The sequence below is a fragment of the Pseudochaenichthys georgianus genome, chromosome 12 (genome assembly GCF_902827115.2).
Source record: "Pseudochaenichthys georgianus chromosome 12, fPseGeo1.2, whole genome shotgun sequence".
Lineage (NCBI taxonomy): Eukaryota > Metazoa > Chordata > Actinopteri > Perciformes > Channichthyidae > Pseudochaenichthys > Pseudochaenichthys georgianus.
Window position 1 is genome coordinate 25,788,857 of NC_047514.1, and position 20,458 is coordinate 25,809,314.

General features: G+C 42.6%; 1 protein-coding gene and 1 long non-coding RNA gene across 7 annotated transcripts in view; both read right to left on the bottom strand.

Moving 5' to 3' along the window:
* The window catches only part of tnpo1 (transportin 1), a 34,864-nt gene that overhangs the window by 6,074 nt on the left and 8,332 nt on the right, over nt 1-20,458 (bottom strand). For 2 of the 6 annotated variants that reach the window (XM_071205057.1, XM_071205055.1), the window contains exons 6-22: nt 17,487-17,620; nt 16,945-17,026; nt 15,820-15,942; nt 15,073-15,191; nt 14,559-14,619; nt 14,231-14,402; nt 13,938-14,090; nt 13,621-13,846; nt 13,345-13,516; nt 13,010-13,096; nt 12,808-12,915; nt 12,161-12,319; nt 11,983-12,070; nt 11,482-11,580; nt 11,249-11,344; nt 9,184-9,260; nt 8,224-8,318 (exon numbers count right to left, since the gene is read on the bottom strand). In XM_071205057.1, the coding sequence (XP_071061158.1) occupies nt 8,286-8,318; nt 9,184-9,260; nt 11,249-11,344; nt 11,482-11,580; nt 11,983-12,070; nt 12,161-12,319; nt 12,808-12,915; nt 13,010-13,096; nt 13,345-13,516; nt 13,621-13,846; nt 13,938-14,090; nt 14,231-14,402; nt 14,559-14,619; nt 15,073-15,191; nt 15,820-15,942; nt 16,945-17,026; nt 17,487-17,620 (1,989 nt within the window). In that variant the 3' untranslated portion in view covers nt 8,224-8,285. Of the gene's footprint in view, nt 1-8,223; nt 8,319-9,183; nt 9,261-11,248; nt 11,345-11,481; nt 11,581-11,982; nt 12,071-12,160; nt 12,320-12,807; nt 12,916-13,009; nt 13,097-13,344; nt 13,517-13,620; nt 13,847-13,937; nt 14,091-14,230; nt 14,403-14,558; nt 14,620-15,072; nt 15,192-15,819; nt 15,943-16,944; nt 17,027-17,486; nt 17,621-20,458 lie in introns of those variants that run through there. The other 4 variants (XM_071205059.1, XM_071205058.1, XM_071205060.1 and 1 more) reach the window with 4 other exon arrangements.
* Nucleotides 1,638-2,454, bottom strand: LOC117456367 (uncharacterized). Its single transcript, XR_004553237.1, has 3 exons — nt 2,367-2,454; nt 2,165-2,272; nt 1,638-1,678 (listed from the first exon to the last, which is right to left on the bottom strand). It is a non-coding gene; the product is annotated as an uncharacterized lncRNA (long non-coding RNA).

Consider the following 20,458-nt stretch of genomic DNA (forward strand, 5'->3'; position numbering starts at 1 on the left):
GAACTTTATTAATTTAGACAGGTTACACTTCGCCCTTGAATGTATTTTGTTGGTCTCATTAAATCATAATTTCAAATTGAACTGGTAAAAACAAGAGCACAGTGTAACCTTTTTGAAATGATATAGGTAATTTATTCAGGTTAGGTGTTCTCTCAATCATTAATCAGTAGTTATTGTTTAAGTGTTCAGAAAATGTTTGTCCTACGGTAACAGGTCACTATGTAAAGCTGTGAACTCGCACACTTCCTTTCTTCTGTTTCAGTATTATAACTCCTCCTATGTGTGCACAGTAGTATCTTCCAAGACTGGGCACTTACAAGGCTCGCTGGATTCAAGTATTTCACACCGGGCTCGCCCGGGGTTTCACTTTCTCTTATCTCGATTTCCAGGCCACACTGCCAGGTTGCAAATCACGATCTGAAATATTTAACTTTGGAGAAACCAGCCAAACCTGTAAGGCCCGTGGCCTGGGAAGGGTTGTTTGGAGGGACATGAAAGGGTAGGACAGGCTCCCTAGAGAGTGCTGCGATTCCTGGCTGGAACTGAGTGTGTGTGAGCACCTCCCTGTGTGTGGCGGCTGGCTCAGTACCGCCACCGAGTGGTACCTGTGTTCTCCAGCAGGGTCTTTGGGGTGTTGGGCCTGTTAATGATCTCCACCAGCTGGTGCAGCACCATGGCAATGTACGGCTGCATGTCAGAGCCTGGGGGTGGAGGAACAGTAAGGAAACCATGGAAAGAAATCTGTTCACTGTTAACTAAGGTGACTGTATTCTGACAGCAAAATATACACAGGAAATGGTGATATATTGTGGTAAGTAGAGGAAATGCAGGCACTCACCCATTTTGTATAGATATCTCTTCCGATTGCCCATGTTGCGTTGTTGCACACTGATATTAATTCTGGGTTTAAATTAGTACCCAGTATGGGCATAAAATCAGCTGCAAGAAGGAAAGCGAGTTCATTTAGCAACTGACATACACATTATTTCCAAATAAATGTTTCAAAGGGGCCCCATCATGCTCATGTTCATGTTCATGTTTGATTTTCTGCTTCTACATGTCTCCATGCTCTAATGCTCAAAAAGCTCTTTCTTCTTCTCTTACTGCCTGTGCTGCAGCACCTCTTTCACCCTCTGTCTGAAACCAGAGCCCAGTCTGCTCTGATTGGTTAGCTCTGGTTAGGCTCTGTTTTGATTGGTCAACTACTTTGAGTGTTTAGGATTGTGATTGTAGTCTTTGCAGACCATTCGCATGCAGAACACCCTATGAGCACACTGCAGGAACAGGGAAACCCCAGAAGGCATGACGGGGCCTCTTTAAGAGTGATCGTGAGAGAACATACCGATGCATGGTTTGACGTGTGGAAACAAGCCCTTGGTTAATAATCCCCGAGCAGAGCAAAAGAACTCTGACGCACTTCTGGCATTTTGTCCTGAAGAGTTGCAGAGACAAACAAAAGGTGAACAAGGCGAGACTTTATCAGTTATTCAGATTCGCTGCTCAAGTGGTCACTCCCCTCACCTGCATGCACTGGTACATAAGGGTGAGGATGTTGCTCCGAGCAACCAGCTCCTCTATGGTGCCTCCCAAGCCCTCAGCCAGCCCACTGAGAGATCCAGAGCCACGATCATGAAGTCTTGTCTGGAGCCTCATACTGGTCCGGCTGTGACTGATAAAGCTGATTAAAAATGGTTGCATTACATTCACAGAAAATGCTAAATCAGGGCAACGACATCTATTCACTCCCTTTTTTCACCAGCCTAGAGAAGCGTATACGGCAACACTATGGGAAATCCAAAATCATAACTAGATACTTAAATAGAAAATATTCGCAGATTTCACGAGGGGTGATCGTTAAAATCTGTTATCACGGAAACATTAGAGAAGAATTCAGTCCCGATTGGTATCTGATGATAATCCACATTAACCGGTGTTGACGCCTGCGGCAGAACATCGCTCGGCTTCAGTTCCTCCATACTTGGGGTGTTATACTAGCTGCTGACTATGGATAAGAAGCTCTTACTTCCCCACTTCAAAACGTCCAAACCATCCCTTTAAGTTTAGCCTGTCTGTACGGAAGGTATCGTCACCAACAAAGGGGTCTGGCGCCTTGAATGTGCTTGTTCTGTCTGTATAAAGACATTAAAAAGCCATACACACTCACCATGGCTTGAGCGAGGGTCTTCTGCACCAGGTTGACACAGCGTTGGTACACAGGCTCGCAGTAGGGCAGGAAGCCGCTCTGCAGGGCCGTGGCTACAGACGACAGACACTGAGGAAGGCAGGCAGGCAGGGGGAGACAAAGTCAGCGTGTGTTCATACACTCAGACTGACACAACGAGTCACTATCTGCATCAGCGACTCACTTCTAATAACGGGAAGAGATCTTTGTCTTCATCTTTCAGCTGGTTCCACTTTGCGATCAGTGGAGGCATCAACATCTGGATGTATTCCTATCAAGTAACACAGACTCAATTAGGCTTGGAGCGGGCATGATCCCAGACATTCAAACAAATCTATGAAGCCCGGGAGATGTGCTGATACTTTTGCATGACCGTACATCTTATAACACCAGCGCTCACCACTACGGCACAACTAAAGAGAAATGAGGACGAAGCAGCCACGTCAAAATCGGAAGATTAATGTTATTTCGAAAGTAAATAGATAACCTGTATACCGCTTATTAATACAGATACCTCAGCACTCGCTATATAAATATAGGCTTCATATCTGATACAGTAGGAGAGTGATTTCGTGTTTTTTTAAAGCTGTTCTCTAACTTACTAAACATCTGGTCTCTCACTGAAACTTTGTTACGGAAGAAAATGACGCGTACGTCCAGGGGCTGTGAATGACAGCCAAGGCGACCAATAGCATTCAAGGAAATGACCATAAACATTCCAAGCAAGCCTGAGACAGCCAATTAGCGGAGCAAGGGTGGACTCTTCGAGGTTTCAAGTTAGATGGGTTACAGAGGCCCAAACCCCCGGGTGGCAAAATAATAATCGCCGAGGAAAATGAACGATGGCCGGGGGGCTGCAGACCAGTAAGTCTGGCGGCACCGGACACCACCGGCTCAACAGCAGCAAGCTACAAGCCTCTGCAACGTTAATAACATTTGATTCCTGGCTGACATGGCCATGATAGGGAGGGAACACAGCAACAGAATAATAAGGAATAGCACCGGTTGTAAACAACGTGAATAAAAGCACCACCTACCCAGAAATTCTCTAGGAAGTAGGGCGTTATCATCTTGTTTTATTCCTCTTCGCCGCAACTCTTAATGTGTTGTAAGGCAACTTTTAACGCGTAAATCATCCACCGTCCTCCCCCCGTTTCTGTTGTATCTGCCTTTCCCCGTTTTCCTCCTCTCCCCTTTCTTCTCCCCTCCCCACCTAAAGACTCCACCTCCACCCGTCTGTATTGCGTCTCTCTCCCCTATGGCTTCTTCCCGTTTACATTTTATGGATGAAATAGCGCCTCCTTTGGCGGATTAACACTAGTTCGGTCAAATGCTGCCTTCATGTGTTTCACGTAAACTCCTGTACTCATGTAGGCTGACAATGTTGCAGTGGTATATTGAAGGAAAGAAAGCTGCGAATTAGCCTAAAAACTGTCTGTCATAATTGACTGATAAGATAAAAAGCGAAAATAAACAATTGCTAGCTCAGATACATACGAAATAACATATAGTGTATTGTATCATATTATATTAAGCCATTTTCCAACCAGCTGTGAACACAACTTGTGAAGTTTACTCTTATCATCTAATAATTCCGATGTATTGTATGCAGGTGTGCATTAAGTTATTTAGTACAGTTTGTCAGCGAGGATTTTTTTACACATTTTCTTTAAACTCACAAAAAAGAAAAACAATGATTGATGATTTGTGGTACCATGGGTTGTTTTACCTTTATGAATGTAATTTAAAAAAAATTGTATCAAAAAGTGAACCATACATTCATTGTTAACCCTTTATGGTACGCACTATGATGCCATTTGGGGGGGTAATATTTGGAGTTTTTTTTTCATAGAATATACCAAATAAACATAATCTAAAGAAATGTTCAAGAAGTAATTATTGGGGGGTAAGCCTACTTTGTGGGTCCCAAACAACCGGAAATTAGAGCAATTTCTGAGGGCTGGGTTTCTTTCTCAACACTACATTGTCATATTGGCACAGCTTCTATTACAATAGTGTGTAGCGTTTGGACAATTAATAGGAAATCAGTGTTTGTGGTGCCCAAAAATTATTCACAAATGTTTGCTTTCTATCTTAATGCATCTGAAATGGGGGTGAATGGGGTGAAATTGTTCTTTTTAAATAAACATTAGTAAATACCTATGTATTAATGTTGTTGGTCTAATTGATAACTGACATGTATCTAAAGAAATGAGAGGCGGGCACATTTTAAATCTTTGCCCTTGTAACAAGAAGGGTTATCTATATACAAAAAATACCTATTATTACAAATTTGACAGATGAATCATCATGAGTTGTGTCCCTGCTCTTGTTCATGTTTGTGCAGCTGCAGCGAGATGAATGCTCTGCACTTTGAGAACATACAAGAGACAGACACATATAATGTAAACAATTTATTGGAACAATGTACAGATTCAAGCAATGGTAACCAGTCACATCCACTATATCATCTTACAAATATTACAAAATTACTACAGTACATATAGATTCTTTGCATGATCCAAAATATTTGGTGGCCCCAAAAGTATTACTTTTTTAAAATGTCAGCAGCTTATTCAAAAAAAGAAAATTCAAATCATGTCTATCAAAATCAAGTTTTTGCTTTTATTAGCAAAAAAGATGAAGGCAGATAGTCTAATCAAGTTCAAAGGCTAAATAAGAATACAGGAGTTCTTTGACCAGACATTCCTTAATATTGGTGGGCGCTTTTATAAAATACAAATTTTCAGTAAAGCTTCATAGAAAGTCCAACTGATGTTTGCAAATTATGCTTATAACATTATCTTTATGAGTTGTCAACCTATTTCTTTTCTTTTCAATGAGGTGTTACTGCTTCCTTTAGATACAGTTTATCTAATGCAAACACCAACAAAACCTCAACGTATTTGCTCTCAAGGCATTGTGTACACATTACACTAAATATTTACCATAGTCTTATAACAATCACTTCTGACAAAAGTACATGAAGTATGTAACCATTTTATTCCCCCTGCTTTGCAACTGTAATCACATTTGACAGCTAGCAGTGTTGCACAGATAACGATTAATGTCCATTAACACGCTTGTTTACCCATCTTTAATATGAAGGGCGAGATATTTACTAATCTTTAGTTGTTGAGAGGAGATGCATGAAGGCGTACACAGGGGGAATGATAACGAATAACACTGGACACAGACAACCTGAGGTTAACACATATTCAAGTAGTGAAACACAACTACAATGTATAGCAGCAAGTCAGTCACAAATACAGCACAGTAATGGTTCTGCGTGTTTTAAAGACCTACACTCTCTCAACGACAGAATACCAGGACCGTGCACAACACACACACACACAAACAACGCACACGCGCATGCACACACTCCCCCCCATCAAGCCATGATTACTCCTCTTTTTTGCATGCCAAACAGCTGGAATGAGACAAACAAAATCACTTCACAACACAAAATGATGAGGCACATACAAGTATTTGCCTCTGTATTCCATGATGCATTATATCCTGTATTCAGTGTTACCTTATATTAATGTTAAATCTAAGAGATCAGTTATAAAATGTTAACGTTTACCTAAGACACTTTCAAAAGCGCATCACCCCATTACATGACTTATTGCATTAGGTAAATACATTTTTAGCAGCAATACTTAATTCATTATCCCGTTACGCTAAGGTCATATTCTGAAGGGTTCGCTACGTCATAAATTTCAAGCACTTGCCATTTAATTGTAAGTGCATGTCATGTGCATCGTGAATGATTAAAATACTGCAGTTACTACTCTGGCCAGCAGAGGAAAACATTACTGGCAGGGCATATACAAAAAATTAAATAAAAAAAACGTACTATCTCTCCAACCCATCATGGAATACATTCAGGCTATCTGAACACGTACACACTTTTATAAAATATAAACAGCGCAAAAACAACCAGAGACGAGAACATGTGTAGTTTCACAGTATTTCAAACTATACATCCAGCTATGGGGTAAACGTTTAGGGAGAACACTCCAGCAACATTGATGTGAAGTTATAAAAAGTCCCAGTGTTGCAATACATGAATGGTTACTATGTACTTGTAATTAAAGCTCCCCTCCCCCTCCCCGTTATCCCCTTCCCACTTATGTTGGGCTGTGAGGGGCCACCAACATGCAAGAGATGAAAGTACCCCACGAACACAACCACCCCAAACATTATACAGTCATCCTCAAGATCATGCTTTGAGCACAAGAAGCCAAACAACCAAGAAGAAAACGCCAGCACATTAACATATTGAGCATTCATTCGATGGACTGCGTGGTTCTGACAGCCAAAATAAATCACTACGACAGGGTTCGGGTCGATGCGTTGTCTCCTCCGTGTTTCTCCTTCGTGAGGTTCAGACAATATAAAGGATTGTGAAGCGTCTAAAGCTTTTCTGATGAATGTCCACGTCACATTCACGCCACAAGACCAACTTCACGCGGACGCTACGTCACAGCCAACATTTGACACATTTCCTTACATTTGGTGCGTAAAGCCTGTCATGCTACATTACATCTGTTTGCCGTAGTTCTGTGGCCGAGGAAAACCAAACAAAAGTACTGTAAATAGATCGAGTATAAGGTCGAAAGAGGCCTTATCACGGGGCAATGACAGCTGTCAAGCGCAACACACCACTAATGTTCCACAGCTTTCCACAACGATAAAAGCATGCTACCTATTCCCAGAAAAGCTGCTTTTTAAAGAAAACCTTGTGCTCTCCAGTGCCATAAGTGACAGCGTTTGCCCTGATAAAAATTAGAAAACTTATAAAAATCTAATAACTATAAGGGTGATAACTTATTCCTGGTGATATGCAGCGTTATCAAGTGAGTCGGGTCCAATGGATGCGTTGTTAGCATCAGCTGCTATTCATTAGCTTTAAGCCGTCCTTGTATTAGAGAAAACAACCTTCTCCATTCTTCAAAGAACAGTCTTCTACTCGACTTGTAGAATTGAGATGTTATTAAAACGACCGTACGCCATCACCTGACATGATAATAAATGCGTCTGCTCTGCACTTTTGTACCCACGTTAAAGAGCAAATGCTTAACCGAGCTTCCTGTTTTGCGTACAATTCTTTTCAGCAGTTCAGGTAACAGTAAAAAAGATTGTATTAATTGTTGAAAAAAAGAAGAAGGGTAATAGATTTCAATATTTCTGATTGAGATGTGATAACATGAATGTTCCTCCCATGATAAGGTTGTTTGCCAGTCCCCCCCTTGCCTGTGCATGGGGGCACCGAGCACTGCAGCTACCACGCCCTCCCACCCCGTCCTTCAGGTCGGGGAAGGGTCCGCACCCTTCCCTCCCCTCAGCAGCAGACCCTTCCCCCCAGTAAAGGGTAAAATGTTCCCTGGGTAAAAGAGGTTCCCTATATTGTCTCCCATAGTGAGTAACCTGCACAGAAAGAGAGGGCGCATTAGAACACCATCCTGCAGCAGCATTTGAAATAAAACACCGTCAAGACTTTGATTTTCAATGTATTTTGCAAAAGCCCGTTCCTAGAGAGGAAACTGACCCCAGTGATGAGGCATGCTGCCGTGGAAACGTTACACCCCGTAAAAGGTTGCCAGGCGTTCCTTCAGTGGCAGGGGGAACTGATCTGAGAAGCGTCTCCAGTTGTCCTCGCCCACCTGGTTCTTGAAGCCGTGAAGGATCTGAAATTAAACACCGGGAGAAGTTCAAACAAGTTGTAATGGCGGCTGCATTCAAAATAGATCTCCTGCATGCTGGGATTATTATTGGCGTCAATTGTAGATACTGCAATTCCTCCATTTGACCACTGGTGGCAGACAGGAGTAAATGGGTAGAAAAGTACATTTTGGCACTGTTCCTTTTACCTTGTAAAACATGTCTCTTAGGTCGTCCTTTGGATTACCCAGGAGGCCACTGCGTCACAGAAGCATATAAAGTCCTGTTCCAGAGAAGACAGGTGAGCCAACATTTCAAATGAGGGACACGACATAATAAACACACTCACATGGTGTCTGTGGCCCTCACCTGCACTACACCTCCTGGATTCACACTGATCATAGTGCAGATCCCTCTGAACGCAGAGTCCTTCTCCTCATTGTCTCTTATGTTTCGCAGAGAGGTGCACCTGACAACAGGGACGACCACATGTATCAGACATTCACAACATAAAAACTACTGCCACTGTGAATGCAAATACCTATAATGAATATACTATCTTTATATTTTAGATAAATAACCAAATATAGCCTATTTCCACCCTTAGTACAAATATACTGTTAGGTATGTCCTCATTATTCTTGTATCCTTTAAACATTATCATTGCCTGTATGTGAGGAGACATGTGTGTCTATCATGACCTGAGAGATAACCACAACAAGTCAAGCATGCACACAAAACATGTGTTTTCTACTTTTAACAACTCCTTTTGATCTCTTATAGCCTTTGCCTATGAGCAGTGTGTTCAGCAAAACCTCATCTATAGCAGCTTAACAATAACATTACTTTTTAAATATGTCTAAAGGAGGTCTGGGTCATTTTTGGGACCAGGCACATGCAGCTGGGTGATTACTATGAGAAAGGAAGGTAGCATTTTGTATGCTCTATCTGCAGCAAAGACTGCATCCTTTCTGCAATTTGTTTTCTGAACCAGCAGGCATGTGACATAATCTGATCCCATGCATCTTTTAGGTTAGCAACAGTTAACACTGACAGAAAACTAGAAATTAAACAATTAATGTATAATACATGAAGGTGCTACTGAGGCAAAAACAAATCACAAGTAAGACCTAAAAGAGGACAGGTGTAGTCACATGGTTGGCAATGATTACAAACTGATATCAAATCAAAATAAAAACTGAAAGACTTTTGTTTGAGAAGTAAAGTGAGGAGAGGAACAGAGCAGAACAGGGAGCGACAGGAGACAGACGAGGAGAGAGGAGGAAGGAAAGCAGAGAGGAGATGAATTAAATAAAAGATTGAATAATACACACCAGGGTCTTATAAACTGCTGTAGCATGGGTGCCCACCTCTTGAGGACAAACGTAACCAAGACGACCAATTGTTATTGCTAAGGTAACGCGAATCACGGTTACACACCACCAACGCCAACCAAGACATGAGCAATGAGGAGGGGGAGGAGAAAAATAAAGAAAAAACAAACAACTCAGAGACATAAATCAACAGAATCTGTGTATGATAATTAACAGAAGATTTCACTGGTGTCGGTTATTACTGCCCCTTTTATCACGGGGAGGAATGTAAAATATGACACTCTAAAAAAAACATACAACACGTTTAAGGGAGAACACATTGACAACTTTGACAGGACATTCATAGAAAAATAGAATCTGCTTTCACAAATCATATGGATCGAAAGTGATTGAAATTCATTAGCTTGATTTAAAATGTAAAGACACAAGCTAGCTAGCTCAGTTAGCATGTGTATGTTACTGGCTTCAACAAGAGCGACTCAGAGATTTCTCCCTTAAACTCACACATTGTTCATAACAAAGCAGAAATGTGTTTGTTTTTTTGGTTCTTTCGAAAAGAAAAAAGGACAGTTTACTCCAAGCCAACTACATGGAGGGAGACTAGTATCCAGCACAGCAGGTTCTTATGAGGCAGAGAGGAGGGAGGACCTAAGTTAAGAGGACACCAAAACTATGTGACATTCTCATTAACAAACAGGCATTTATGAACAGTCCAATGACACATGCAGAAGCAGATGGTATGCTCATTAGAATAAAGTTCGGTGCAGGATAAGCTGATCAGAGACAAACTGGAAAGTGCCACCACGCACTCTGCCACGTCTGTGGTGGAGGTCGTTTAAATTTAGCTCCAGTGATAACCTGGAAAATCTCTGACAGACATAAAAAAACTTAGATTTTGGGAGTAATTTTGTATCGAGGGAAGAGGGATTAGGGCCATATGAGAAACATTTTTTAGGATGTGATGAAAAAAAAACGCTTTTATCTCAGAATTGAAACATATTTCTTTTTTTTTCTTTTTTTTTTTTAAATTTCTGGAAATAAAAATTATGAGAGAATTAATTTTCCTGTTTCTGTTGTTGAAAATCTCATGTTCCTTTTTCCCCCCAATTCTGAGATTAAATCAGAACCAAACTTATTTTTTTTAACGTTTGGTCACATCCCCAATATGGGTTCCTCATTGGCCCTAATCCTCTCCCTGCATATCCTTTAGGCCCATGTTGTGTTTTCAATGAACGTATTGAAAACAGGGAACAAATGGTGAAAGATATCGTGGGTCAGATGAAAACATTCAATGGGCATGACACCGTTATAATTATCATGTATCCTGCATCAAACATTGGCCATTCCTAACAACATTTAACATCTATTGGCAGATATGCATCCACATTTAAAGAACAGTAAATAAAAGCAACAAATAAACTGACAGCAAACAAACAGGAACACATCTACAGAGTCCCTAGAACTTTATTAATTTAGACAGGTTACACTTCGCCCTTGAATGTATTTTTGTTGGTCTCATTAAATCATAATTTCAAATTGAACTGGTAAAAACAAGAGCACAGTGTAACCTTTTTGAAATGATATAGGTAATTTATTCAGGTTAGGTGTTCTCTCAATCATTAATCAGTAGTTATTGTTTAAGTGTTCAGAAAATGTTTGTCCTACGGTAACAGGTCACTATGTAAAGCTGTGAACTCGCACACTTCCTTTCTTCTGTTTCAGTATTATAACTCCTCCTATGTGTGCACAGTAGTATCTTCCAAGACTGGGCACTTACAAGGCTCGCTGGATTCAAGTATTTCACACCGGGCTCGCCCGGGGTTTCACTTTCTCTTATCTCGATTTCCAGGCCACACTGCCAGGTTGCAAATCACGATCTGAAATATTTAACTTTGGAGAAACCAGCCAAACCTGTAAGGCCCGTGGCCTGGGAAGGGTTGTTTGGAGGGACATGAAAGGGTAGGACAGGCTCCCTAGAGAGTGCTGCGATTCCTGGCTGGAACTGAGTGTGTGTGAGCACCTCCCTGTGTGTGGCGGCTGGCTCAGTACCGCCACCGAGTGGTACCTGTGTTCTCCAGCAGGGTCTTTGGGGTGTTGGGCCTGTTAATGATCTCCACCAGCTGGTGCAGCACCATGGCAATGTACGGCTGCATGTCAGAGCCTGGGGGTGGAGGAACAGTAAGGAAACCATGGAAAGAAATCTGTTCACTGTTAACTAAGGTGACTGTATTCTGACAGCAAAATATACACAGGAAATGGTGATATATTGTGGTAAGTAGAGGAAATGCAGGCACTCACCCATTTGTATAGATATCTCTCCGATTGCCCATGTTGCGTTGTTGCACACTGATATTAATTCTGGGTTTAAATTAGTACCCAGTATGGGCATAAAATCAGCTGCAAGAAGGAAAGCGAGTTCATTTAGCAACTGACATACACATTATTTCCAAATAAATGTTCAAAGGGGCCCCATCATGCTCATGTTCATGTTCATGTTTGATTTTCTGCTTCTACATGTCTCCATGCTCTAATGCTCAAAAAGCTCTTTCTTCTTCTCTTACTGCCTGTGCTGCAGCACCTCTTTCACCCTCTGTCTGAAACCAGAGCCCAGTCTGCTCTGATTGGTTAGCTCTGGTTAGGCTCTGTTTTGATTGGTCAACTACTTTGAGTGTTTAGGATTGTGATTGTAGTCTTTGCAGACCATTCGCATGCAGAACACCCTATGAGCACACTGCAGGAACAGGGAAACCCCAGAAGGCATGACGGGGCCTCTTTAAGAGTGATCGTGAGAGAACATACCGATGCATGGTTTGACGTGTTGGAAACAAGCCTTGGTTAAATCCCCGAGCAGAGCAAAAGAACTCTGACGCACTTCTGGCATTTTGTCCTGAAGAGTTGCAGAGACAAACAAAAGGTGAACAAGGCGAGACTTTATCAGTTTATCAGATTCGCTGCTCAAGTGGTTCACTCCCCTCACCTGCATGCACTGGTACATAAGGGTGAGGATGTTGCTCCGAGCAACCAGCTCCTCTATGGTGCCTCCCAAGCCCTCAGCCAGCCCACTGAGGAGATCCAGAGCCACGATCATGAAGTCTTTGTCTGGAGCCTCATACTGGTCCGGCTGTGACTGATAAAGCTGATTAAAAATGGTTGCATTACATTCACAGAAAATGCTAAATCAGGGCAACGACATCTATTCACTCCCTTTTTTCACCAGCCTAGAGAAGCGTATACGGCAACACTATGGGAAATCCAAAATCATAACTAGATACTTAAATAGAAAATATTCGCAGATTTCACGAGGGGTGATCGTTAAAATCTGTTATCACGGAAACATTAGAGAAGAATTCAGTCCCGATTGGTATCTGATGATAATCCACATTAACCGGTGTTGACGCCTGCGGCAGAACATCGCTCGGCTTCAGTTCCTCCATACTTGGGGTGTTATACTAGCTGCTGACTATGGATAAGAAGCTCTTACTTCCCCACTTCAAAACGTCCAAACCATCCCTTTAAGTTTAGCCTGTCTGTACGGAAGGTATCGTCACCAACAAAGGGGTCTGGCGCCTTGAATGTGCTTGTTCTGTCTGTATAAAGACATTAAAAGGAGCCATACACACTCACCATGGCTTGAGCGAGGGTCTTCTGCACCAGGTTGACACAGCGTTGGTACACAGGCTCGCAGTAGGGCAGGAAGCCGCTCTGCAGGGCCGTGGCTACAGACGACAGACACTGAGGAAGGCAGGCAGGCAGGGGGAGACAAAGTCAGCGTGTGTTCATACACTCAGACTGACACAACGAGTCACTATCTGCATCAGCGACTCACTTCTAATAACGGGAAGAGATCTTTGTCTTCATCTTTCAGCTGGTTCCACTTTGCGATCAGTGGAGGCATCAACATCTGGATGTATTCCTATCAAGTAACACAGACTCAATTAGGCTTGGAGCGGGCATGATCCCAGACATTCAAACAAATCTATGAAGCCCGGGAGATGTGCTGATACTTTTGCATGACCGTACATCTTATAACACCAGCGCTCACCACTACGAGCACAACTAAAGAGAAATGAGGACGAAGGTGTGTGATGTCAGGGTGTGCTAATTCTATATTAACCTTAAACGTGAAGTCAAACTGAGTTTAGTTTGTTTCGTTCTGCATACCGGTTTATTGAGATGGTGCCCCACGGAGTCTGCCAGGGTGCCGATGGCGTCGTAAAGAATGAGCAGGTTTTTGTGCTGGTACTTGCTGAAAGCGAACACCAGGGTGTCGAGGATGAACGCCAGGTAGGGCACCAGCTCTGTGCAAGCCTCTTCCTCCAGAGTGGCAAAGGCACTACAAAGGAGAGGGAAGAAAACATCATACAGCAAGCGGTACTTAAAGAAGTATGCATGCGTCCCACCGCCTGAAAGCTTGTTTCATCAGCGCTTCGTGCTCACCTGCACGCCGCCTCCTGCACACGCTTGTTGCTATCCAGGATGCGTTTGAGCAGCTCCGTCATTAGAGGTTTCAGGTAAGTATCTGGGGGCTGGCTGACCACCCAGTGGGCATAGCGGCTCAGTGTCCAGCAGGTGATGGACCGCACCAGGGCCTTCTTGTCAGACAAACACTGGACCAGATGGGGGATGAGCTCGGGCAGGTACGGGATCATGCCCTGCATACAGCCTGGAGGCGGGGGAGGAGCAGAGTCACTTTCCATAATCTGGGGTACTTCTACACCGTGTGTTTTGTCCCCACTTCTTCTACCCCTCCTTACCTTCAGCTATAGCCCCCAGCACTAGGATGCCAGACTCTTTGACCACCCACTCTGGATGGAAGAGCAGCTCTTTGAGGAGGGGCAGGATGGGCTGCAGCAGGTCCTCCCTGAACACGTTGGCCAACACGTCCAGCGCTGCAGCCGAACACTTGCCTAATGTTCGGTGAACAGCACAGGGACATACATACAGACATCAAACAGACATCACAGGTACAGAAGGCAAGCAATTCATATTTTGTTAGCTAGCTTTGTACGAAAGACGATTCAAATGTTGGCACTGGCTCTGAACTCACGCAGGTTCCAATCAGAGATGGTGTCGTCATCATCATCCAGCTCATCATCCTCATCGTCGTCATCCTCGATCCCGTCTTCCTCATGCTGCTGGGCGACTGTGCGGGAGCGATGGAAGCGCGGCCTGATGTCCTGCTCGTTGTCGGGAATAGCCTCATCTTCCTCCGTGTCCCCCTAATAGTGAATTTAGAACAAATCAGCTTCTATAAATCTTTGCGTACAAAGTATTAAACTCACATGTATTTGTACACCACATAAACCACTTCATTGAACTGCATGGCAATTCATCCTCTTACATACAGGTACAAATATTAGGCTGTATAAACTGACCTTGAGCAGGATTATGTCAATCTCGGAGTATTTCATCCCATTGACAAGCACCGGAGTGAGCCTGGAGCAGGGGCCAGAGGAAACATGATGAGAACAAAGGGCAAGGGTAGGTCAGAGACCACGGGCAATCTGTCACATGTGATTCCTGCTGTGGGGGCACTTTCATGTGACAGCGTGCTGACAGATGTTACAGCCGAGGTCAACAGTCAGGGCTCTTAATCAGCCGGCGTGATGTGAGGAAGAAGAATATCATCCCGGTACAAGGTCTTCACCAGCTGACCGTCAAGGTCGCTATGAATCAACAGCTTCCAATATTAACACTCGAGTGTCAGTCTGTGTATTGTGGCAACCAGCTTGTGTGTGTGTGTGTGTGTGTGTGTGTGTGTGTGTGTGTGTGTGTGTGTGTGTGTGTGTGTGTGTGTGTGTGTGTGTGTGTGTGTGTGTGTGTGTGTGTGTGTGTGTGTGTGTGTGTGTGTGTGTGTGTGTGTGTGTGTGTGTGTGTGTGTGTTCTTACTGAGAGAGGTGTCCACACAGCACTTCCTTACACACAGGCTGCTCTGCCAGAGTAAGCCAGAACTCACAGGCCTCCAAGGCGACATTCTCATCTTGGTCCTGAGTCCTCAGTAGCATGTACTAAAGAAAATGAAGCAAATATCTTATATACTTTTATATGAACACAACTTCATATATTCTTCTAAAAGTCCCAACGCAACACCAGCATGTCCGTCCACAGGGCGTTACAGGAGTTATTACAAAAAAGATTGTCTTATATTTTTAGAAACACATCCCATTAAAAGACCAAAAGCAACGGTGCATTATACTCTCAATATGTGCTTACTTTAATGCCATGTCTGTGAATACGTATTTCCTAAAGCAGCTGGGTACTGTAGTTTTAAGCAAACTTCACTACAACTGGAGTAAACTTGCATTTGTTGTGGATTATTTTCAGCAGCAGATTTGGTGCGCAAGCATTTCTAAAACCTTAGTGTTTTTGGAATGAAGTCAAATGAAACTGCAGTGCTTATGCTTATTATAGAGAATGAACCACGGTGAGACGGTGTGGCTCACTGATGTGTCTTCAATCGTTTCTGATCACAAGATGTCGCTAAGAAACTAACTGTATCAAGTCTTGGCTGCACAGACGACACCGAGATACGACAGACTAAAAAACACACATATTCATTCTACATCTTTGTACCTGTGTTTGACTAATCCTTATTTAACCTCGTCACATTCTCAGTCTTCGTCTCGACTCACTGACCTCTATGATGTTGAGCATGTGTGGCAGGAGGCGGTCCAGACGGACTTCCAGCAGCATGACTAAAGCTCTGCACACATTCTTCCTCACCTCCGGTTCCTCATCGGTCGCCAGCGCAAACAGGTTCTACAGAGGATACAAAACGTCACGGGTCAAATGTGGTCTTTCCAGCAATAACTACCACAAACAATACTTAGAATTGCAGAGCATTTGAAACACAAAGTGCTTTCCGGAAGAGATATGAATTGGGTTGGGCTAAGTAGCATTTTAAGTAGCATTTTAGCAAAGGTAAACGTTTCTGCAAAACATCTTATCTCTGCATTTTGTAATTTAAGGATGGTACGTACATGATGGTTGCTATTAAAACACCAAGTCTCTAGGTCATTTGTTACACTATTAGATACACAAGTTTCCTTTCGGCAAAATATTAGATGTCTGCAATATTCGATATATGCACTATGTTCATCAATGAAATAAATACATTAGGAATATAAATCCTTTAAAGAAAATATTAAAAAGGGACGACACTAAATCAGAAGTAAACGGGTGACTTCTAAAGATGGCAACTAAATACTTATTATTTTGGTCTTAGCCGACTTCCTTTTTTTCAGTCAACAAGTCGTTCTCTAAAGCTGTCTATGCTAAACGACTGATTTCCTAGAAGCAAGCACATTTAAGTGCTATTGCATTACTCTTTGTTGAGAAACTCAATTGTCAATTTAACGAATCAAATAAATAATAGAAGTGCTAGTCAACCTACCATCTAGGATAAACCAGATGACTCCTCAGTGAGCAGTCAGTAAAGTAGCTTGTGTTAGTGACCTTAAGGGTGGAGGTCATTCTCATTGTTGACATTACATGACATGTTACTCGTTAGACGCTTTTATCCAAAGCGACTTACATCCTCAATACTAGGAGCAATTTGGGGTGTGTCTTGCCCAGGGACACAACGACATGCTGACTGCAGTGGGGTTTGAACCTGTGACCCCCTGATCCCAACATCAACGCCCCATCCACTGCGCCACACACCTCCCTGACAGACCTTCTGGCTCCATATACTACGTTCACGTTTATGGTTATCTTTGTATCCATAACAACGAGGTGTGAAGATGCATTACTGCCACTCGCCTCAATGAAGGGGTCGATGTGCAGCATGAGCGCCTGAGTCCGGCTGATGATGAACTGATTCACGCAGGCAATGGCATGAGACCTGCAAAACAACAACCAGCACTGAGTGAACACAAACACATGCTTTCCTCACATGGCCCACACTATGAATGCTCCCCCTGTCTTCCTCTCTGCTCTGCCACCACTGCTGGAAGCTCCAAGTATGAGGAAGACTTCACCTCTCAACAGCCTGTGGCATTACTCCAGTCTGAGTACCGTGAAACTATAGAGACCTTTAGTCTGTCTTGTACCGTCACGAGGATATGCATTTGCTGCTTAAAACATACTCATTAGTAGATTGATTTAGAATGAGTTCAAATAGGTGGCAGATAGAAACACTGTTAATCATAGGAAGGGGAAACAAATACAAAAGTACATTTGTATTCTAATGTAGTATCACCAATGACGTAGCTTTACAACATGTACCTACGTAACCTAGTTAAATAGGAACAGGTTTGATTTAGATATGATTTGACTTTACACTTAGCAAAGTTATACGCTACCTAATCTTCGGACTGTTGTGCTTAAAAAACTGCAAGAACTTGGGGATCATGATGTTGAGAGGACGATCCAGGAGGTCACTGTCCAAAATCTCAGCAGAGTCCTCGCAGATCTTCTGCAGGGCTCCAAACGCTCCCTGGAGGGAACATTGAAAAAGGAAAAGGATTGATAAGAAAGTCAAGACAGCAATCCTCAAGGCAGGTCGCACTGCAGCTAGTCTGCGGAGGTGGGATGACTTTCGGTTTACCTTCTTTTGTTATTATGAAACCACCATTTTGTAATATATTCTCCACATCATTTAATATGTGTTCATGTTGTTTTGGCCCTGCAGGAACACATGTAATAACAGCTCTGTTACATCGGTATGGGGCGTAGAGAGGACACACACACACACACACACACACACACACACACACACACACACACACCACACACACACACACACACACACACACACACACACACACACACACACACACACACACACCCACACACACACACACACACACACACACACACACACACACACACACACACACACACACACACACACACACACACACACACACACACACACACACACACACACACACACACACACACACACACACACACACACACACACACACACACACACACACACACACACACACACACACACACACACACACACACACACACACACACACACACACACACACACACACACACACACTTCAGTGTCTTTCTCACAAAGATGCAGCATGAGAAGAAGACTTAAGAAAACAGCATTGACACCGACGGTGTCTGAAATGGGTTTCCATGGAAACCCATTCCTTTCAGATGACAGATACAGAATTGTCTCAAACTGTGCAGGAGCCAAATGGATGAAATAATGAGGAGGGGATGAGGAGGAGACTGTGTCAAGGTCACAGACAGGAGGAGGCGAAGTGTAACCAAGGGCAAACAGACGTTAACCTCACTTATGATACTCAATTGAACCTTGATAAATAGGCATGCTTTTTGGGGGGCGATATTATGCATCTCTCATTTAATGAGACGAAAGAAGGTATGATAGTATGATAGGCTTTGAAATGAAACCACCAGATGTAGAAATGATGTAACTGAATAGTACTATAATAAAAAAAACTAATGGTGCCTGATTTAGCTGATTGAAGAATTGTTAAAAAACGAATGTTCGATAAGTGTTGAAATTTGGCAAAAATTATTTGTTTATTAGCCCATTGAGTCAAAATGAATCCGCAACTATTTTCAACGCCGATTAATCCACACATTTTTTCAAGAAGAAATCCCCCAAAATGTTGCCCCTTCTAAAATGCAAAGATTTTCTACCTTTCTGCATTTTATAATTCCTTTTTACTCAATATCTTGATTGTTGTTGTTGGACAAAATAACCTGAAAATAGCAGCCTGTATTCGTAAATACGTAACAGCCTTGTAAATACAATAAAACCCAGCTTTCCTACAAAGCAGAATACTAAAGTAGTCGTTTTTAAAATGAATAAATAATTCATCATGCAGCATCACTTTTAAGCTCTTTGCACTATAATATTCTGAATGTAGCTTCATTATAACTTCATTATAACTTATAACTTCATCCCACATGAAAATGAGTGGAACCAGACAGAAGAGTGCTCCCACCGGCGCCACGCTGTCGGTGCCGTTTCTCAATCTCGAGGATGCTGGCTTGGTAGTAGTGATGTGTCGGTCGCGAACGAGTAATTCAAGACAGAATGATATGATGATCTCCGTGCTACAGCTGCTCCATGCATGCAGTGACATGTCATATCCAAGGATTAGAGACGGTTGGATGCTGCTGTACTGAGCATTGCAATACATTTATTTTCACTATGTTATTTATTTATGATTACCCTTAGGCTCAGCAAAGATTTGATGTCAGCTGTTGTCTTTTTTTCTATATTTAATAGTTACTGAAATAGAGCCCTGCTGTTTTGTCAGGGCCTTTTCTTTAAATATAATTTTAAAATGTCGATACAGTAGCCCCTTTTTTATATGTCTATGCTTAAGTTGTTATAGGTGTTGCTATCTGCTTTGTGTAGCGTGGTTCTACAAGCAAGTCAGCGCATTCACTGGGTGGTATCAGAGAGTTACAAGGGTCTGTCAATGCAATGAAAACAATTGGCCACAGCAAACCATTTATTAAACATGTCATGTTTACTTTTGAATACTTCAGTACAACGGATGTCTTGAATAATTGAAGTGATATATGTGTGCACATATAAATCATTAGTCAAAACAGCGCTACATTTGATTTAATTAAAAGGTATAATATGTGGTAAACTGAAGAGCCGTTTGGGAGCCGAAAGAGCCGGCACTTCTTGGTGAGCCGAGCCAAATGATCCAGCTCACCAATCACTACTTGGTAGTCGCGTACTTCCAAGTCACTTCCTTCAGAAACGAAGCAAGTATACTTCCAAGCCACGGCTTCGGAAAACGAAGAAGAATGGAACAGGCTAACAAGTGTGCCACTCTCTCTAACGGTTTCAACATAAACTGTACCGAAAATAAATAGCTCACGATGTCTATCTAATTATGAACTTGCTTTACTTTCACGGAACACATTTTTGGTGATAACAAATGTAACAAAGTAACATATTTACCAACACATGTTCTACGCCACTACATACTTACATTTAAATGTGTGCTGCGTCGGTTCAGCCATTCTCCGCAAGGGTTTTTGAAATTGGTCCGTGCGCAAAGCATTGTGGGGATTTTAAGGACGCAAAGTTTACCCATGTGCTGCCTCGAAATTACCCCCAAACCAAGGCCGTTTCTCAATCTCGAGGATACTGGCTTCCAAGCCAATATTTCAAGGATGCTACGTCATTGAGTGCCGCCGAAGGACTGTTCCAATCTCCAGCATACTTAGAATTCCACCGAGGCCGCGTCCTTGGTTTGGGGGAAATTTCGAGGCTGCACATGGGTAGACTTCGCGTCCTTAAAATCCCCACAAT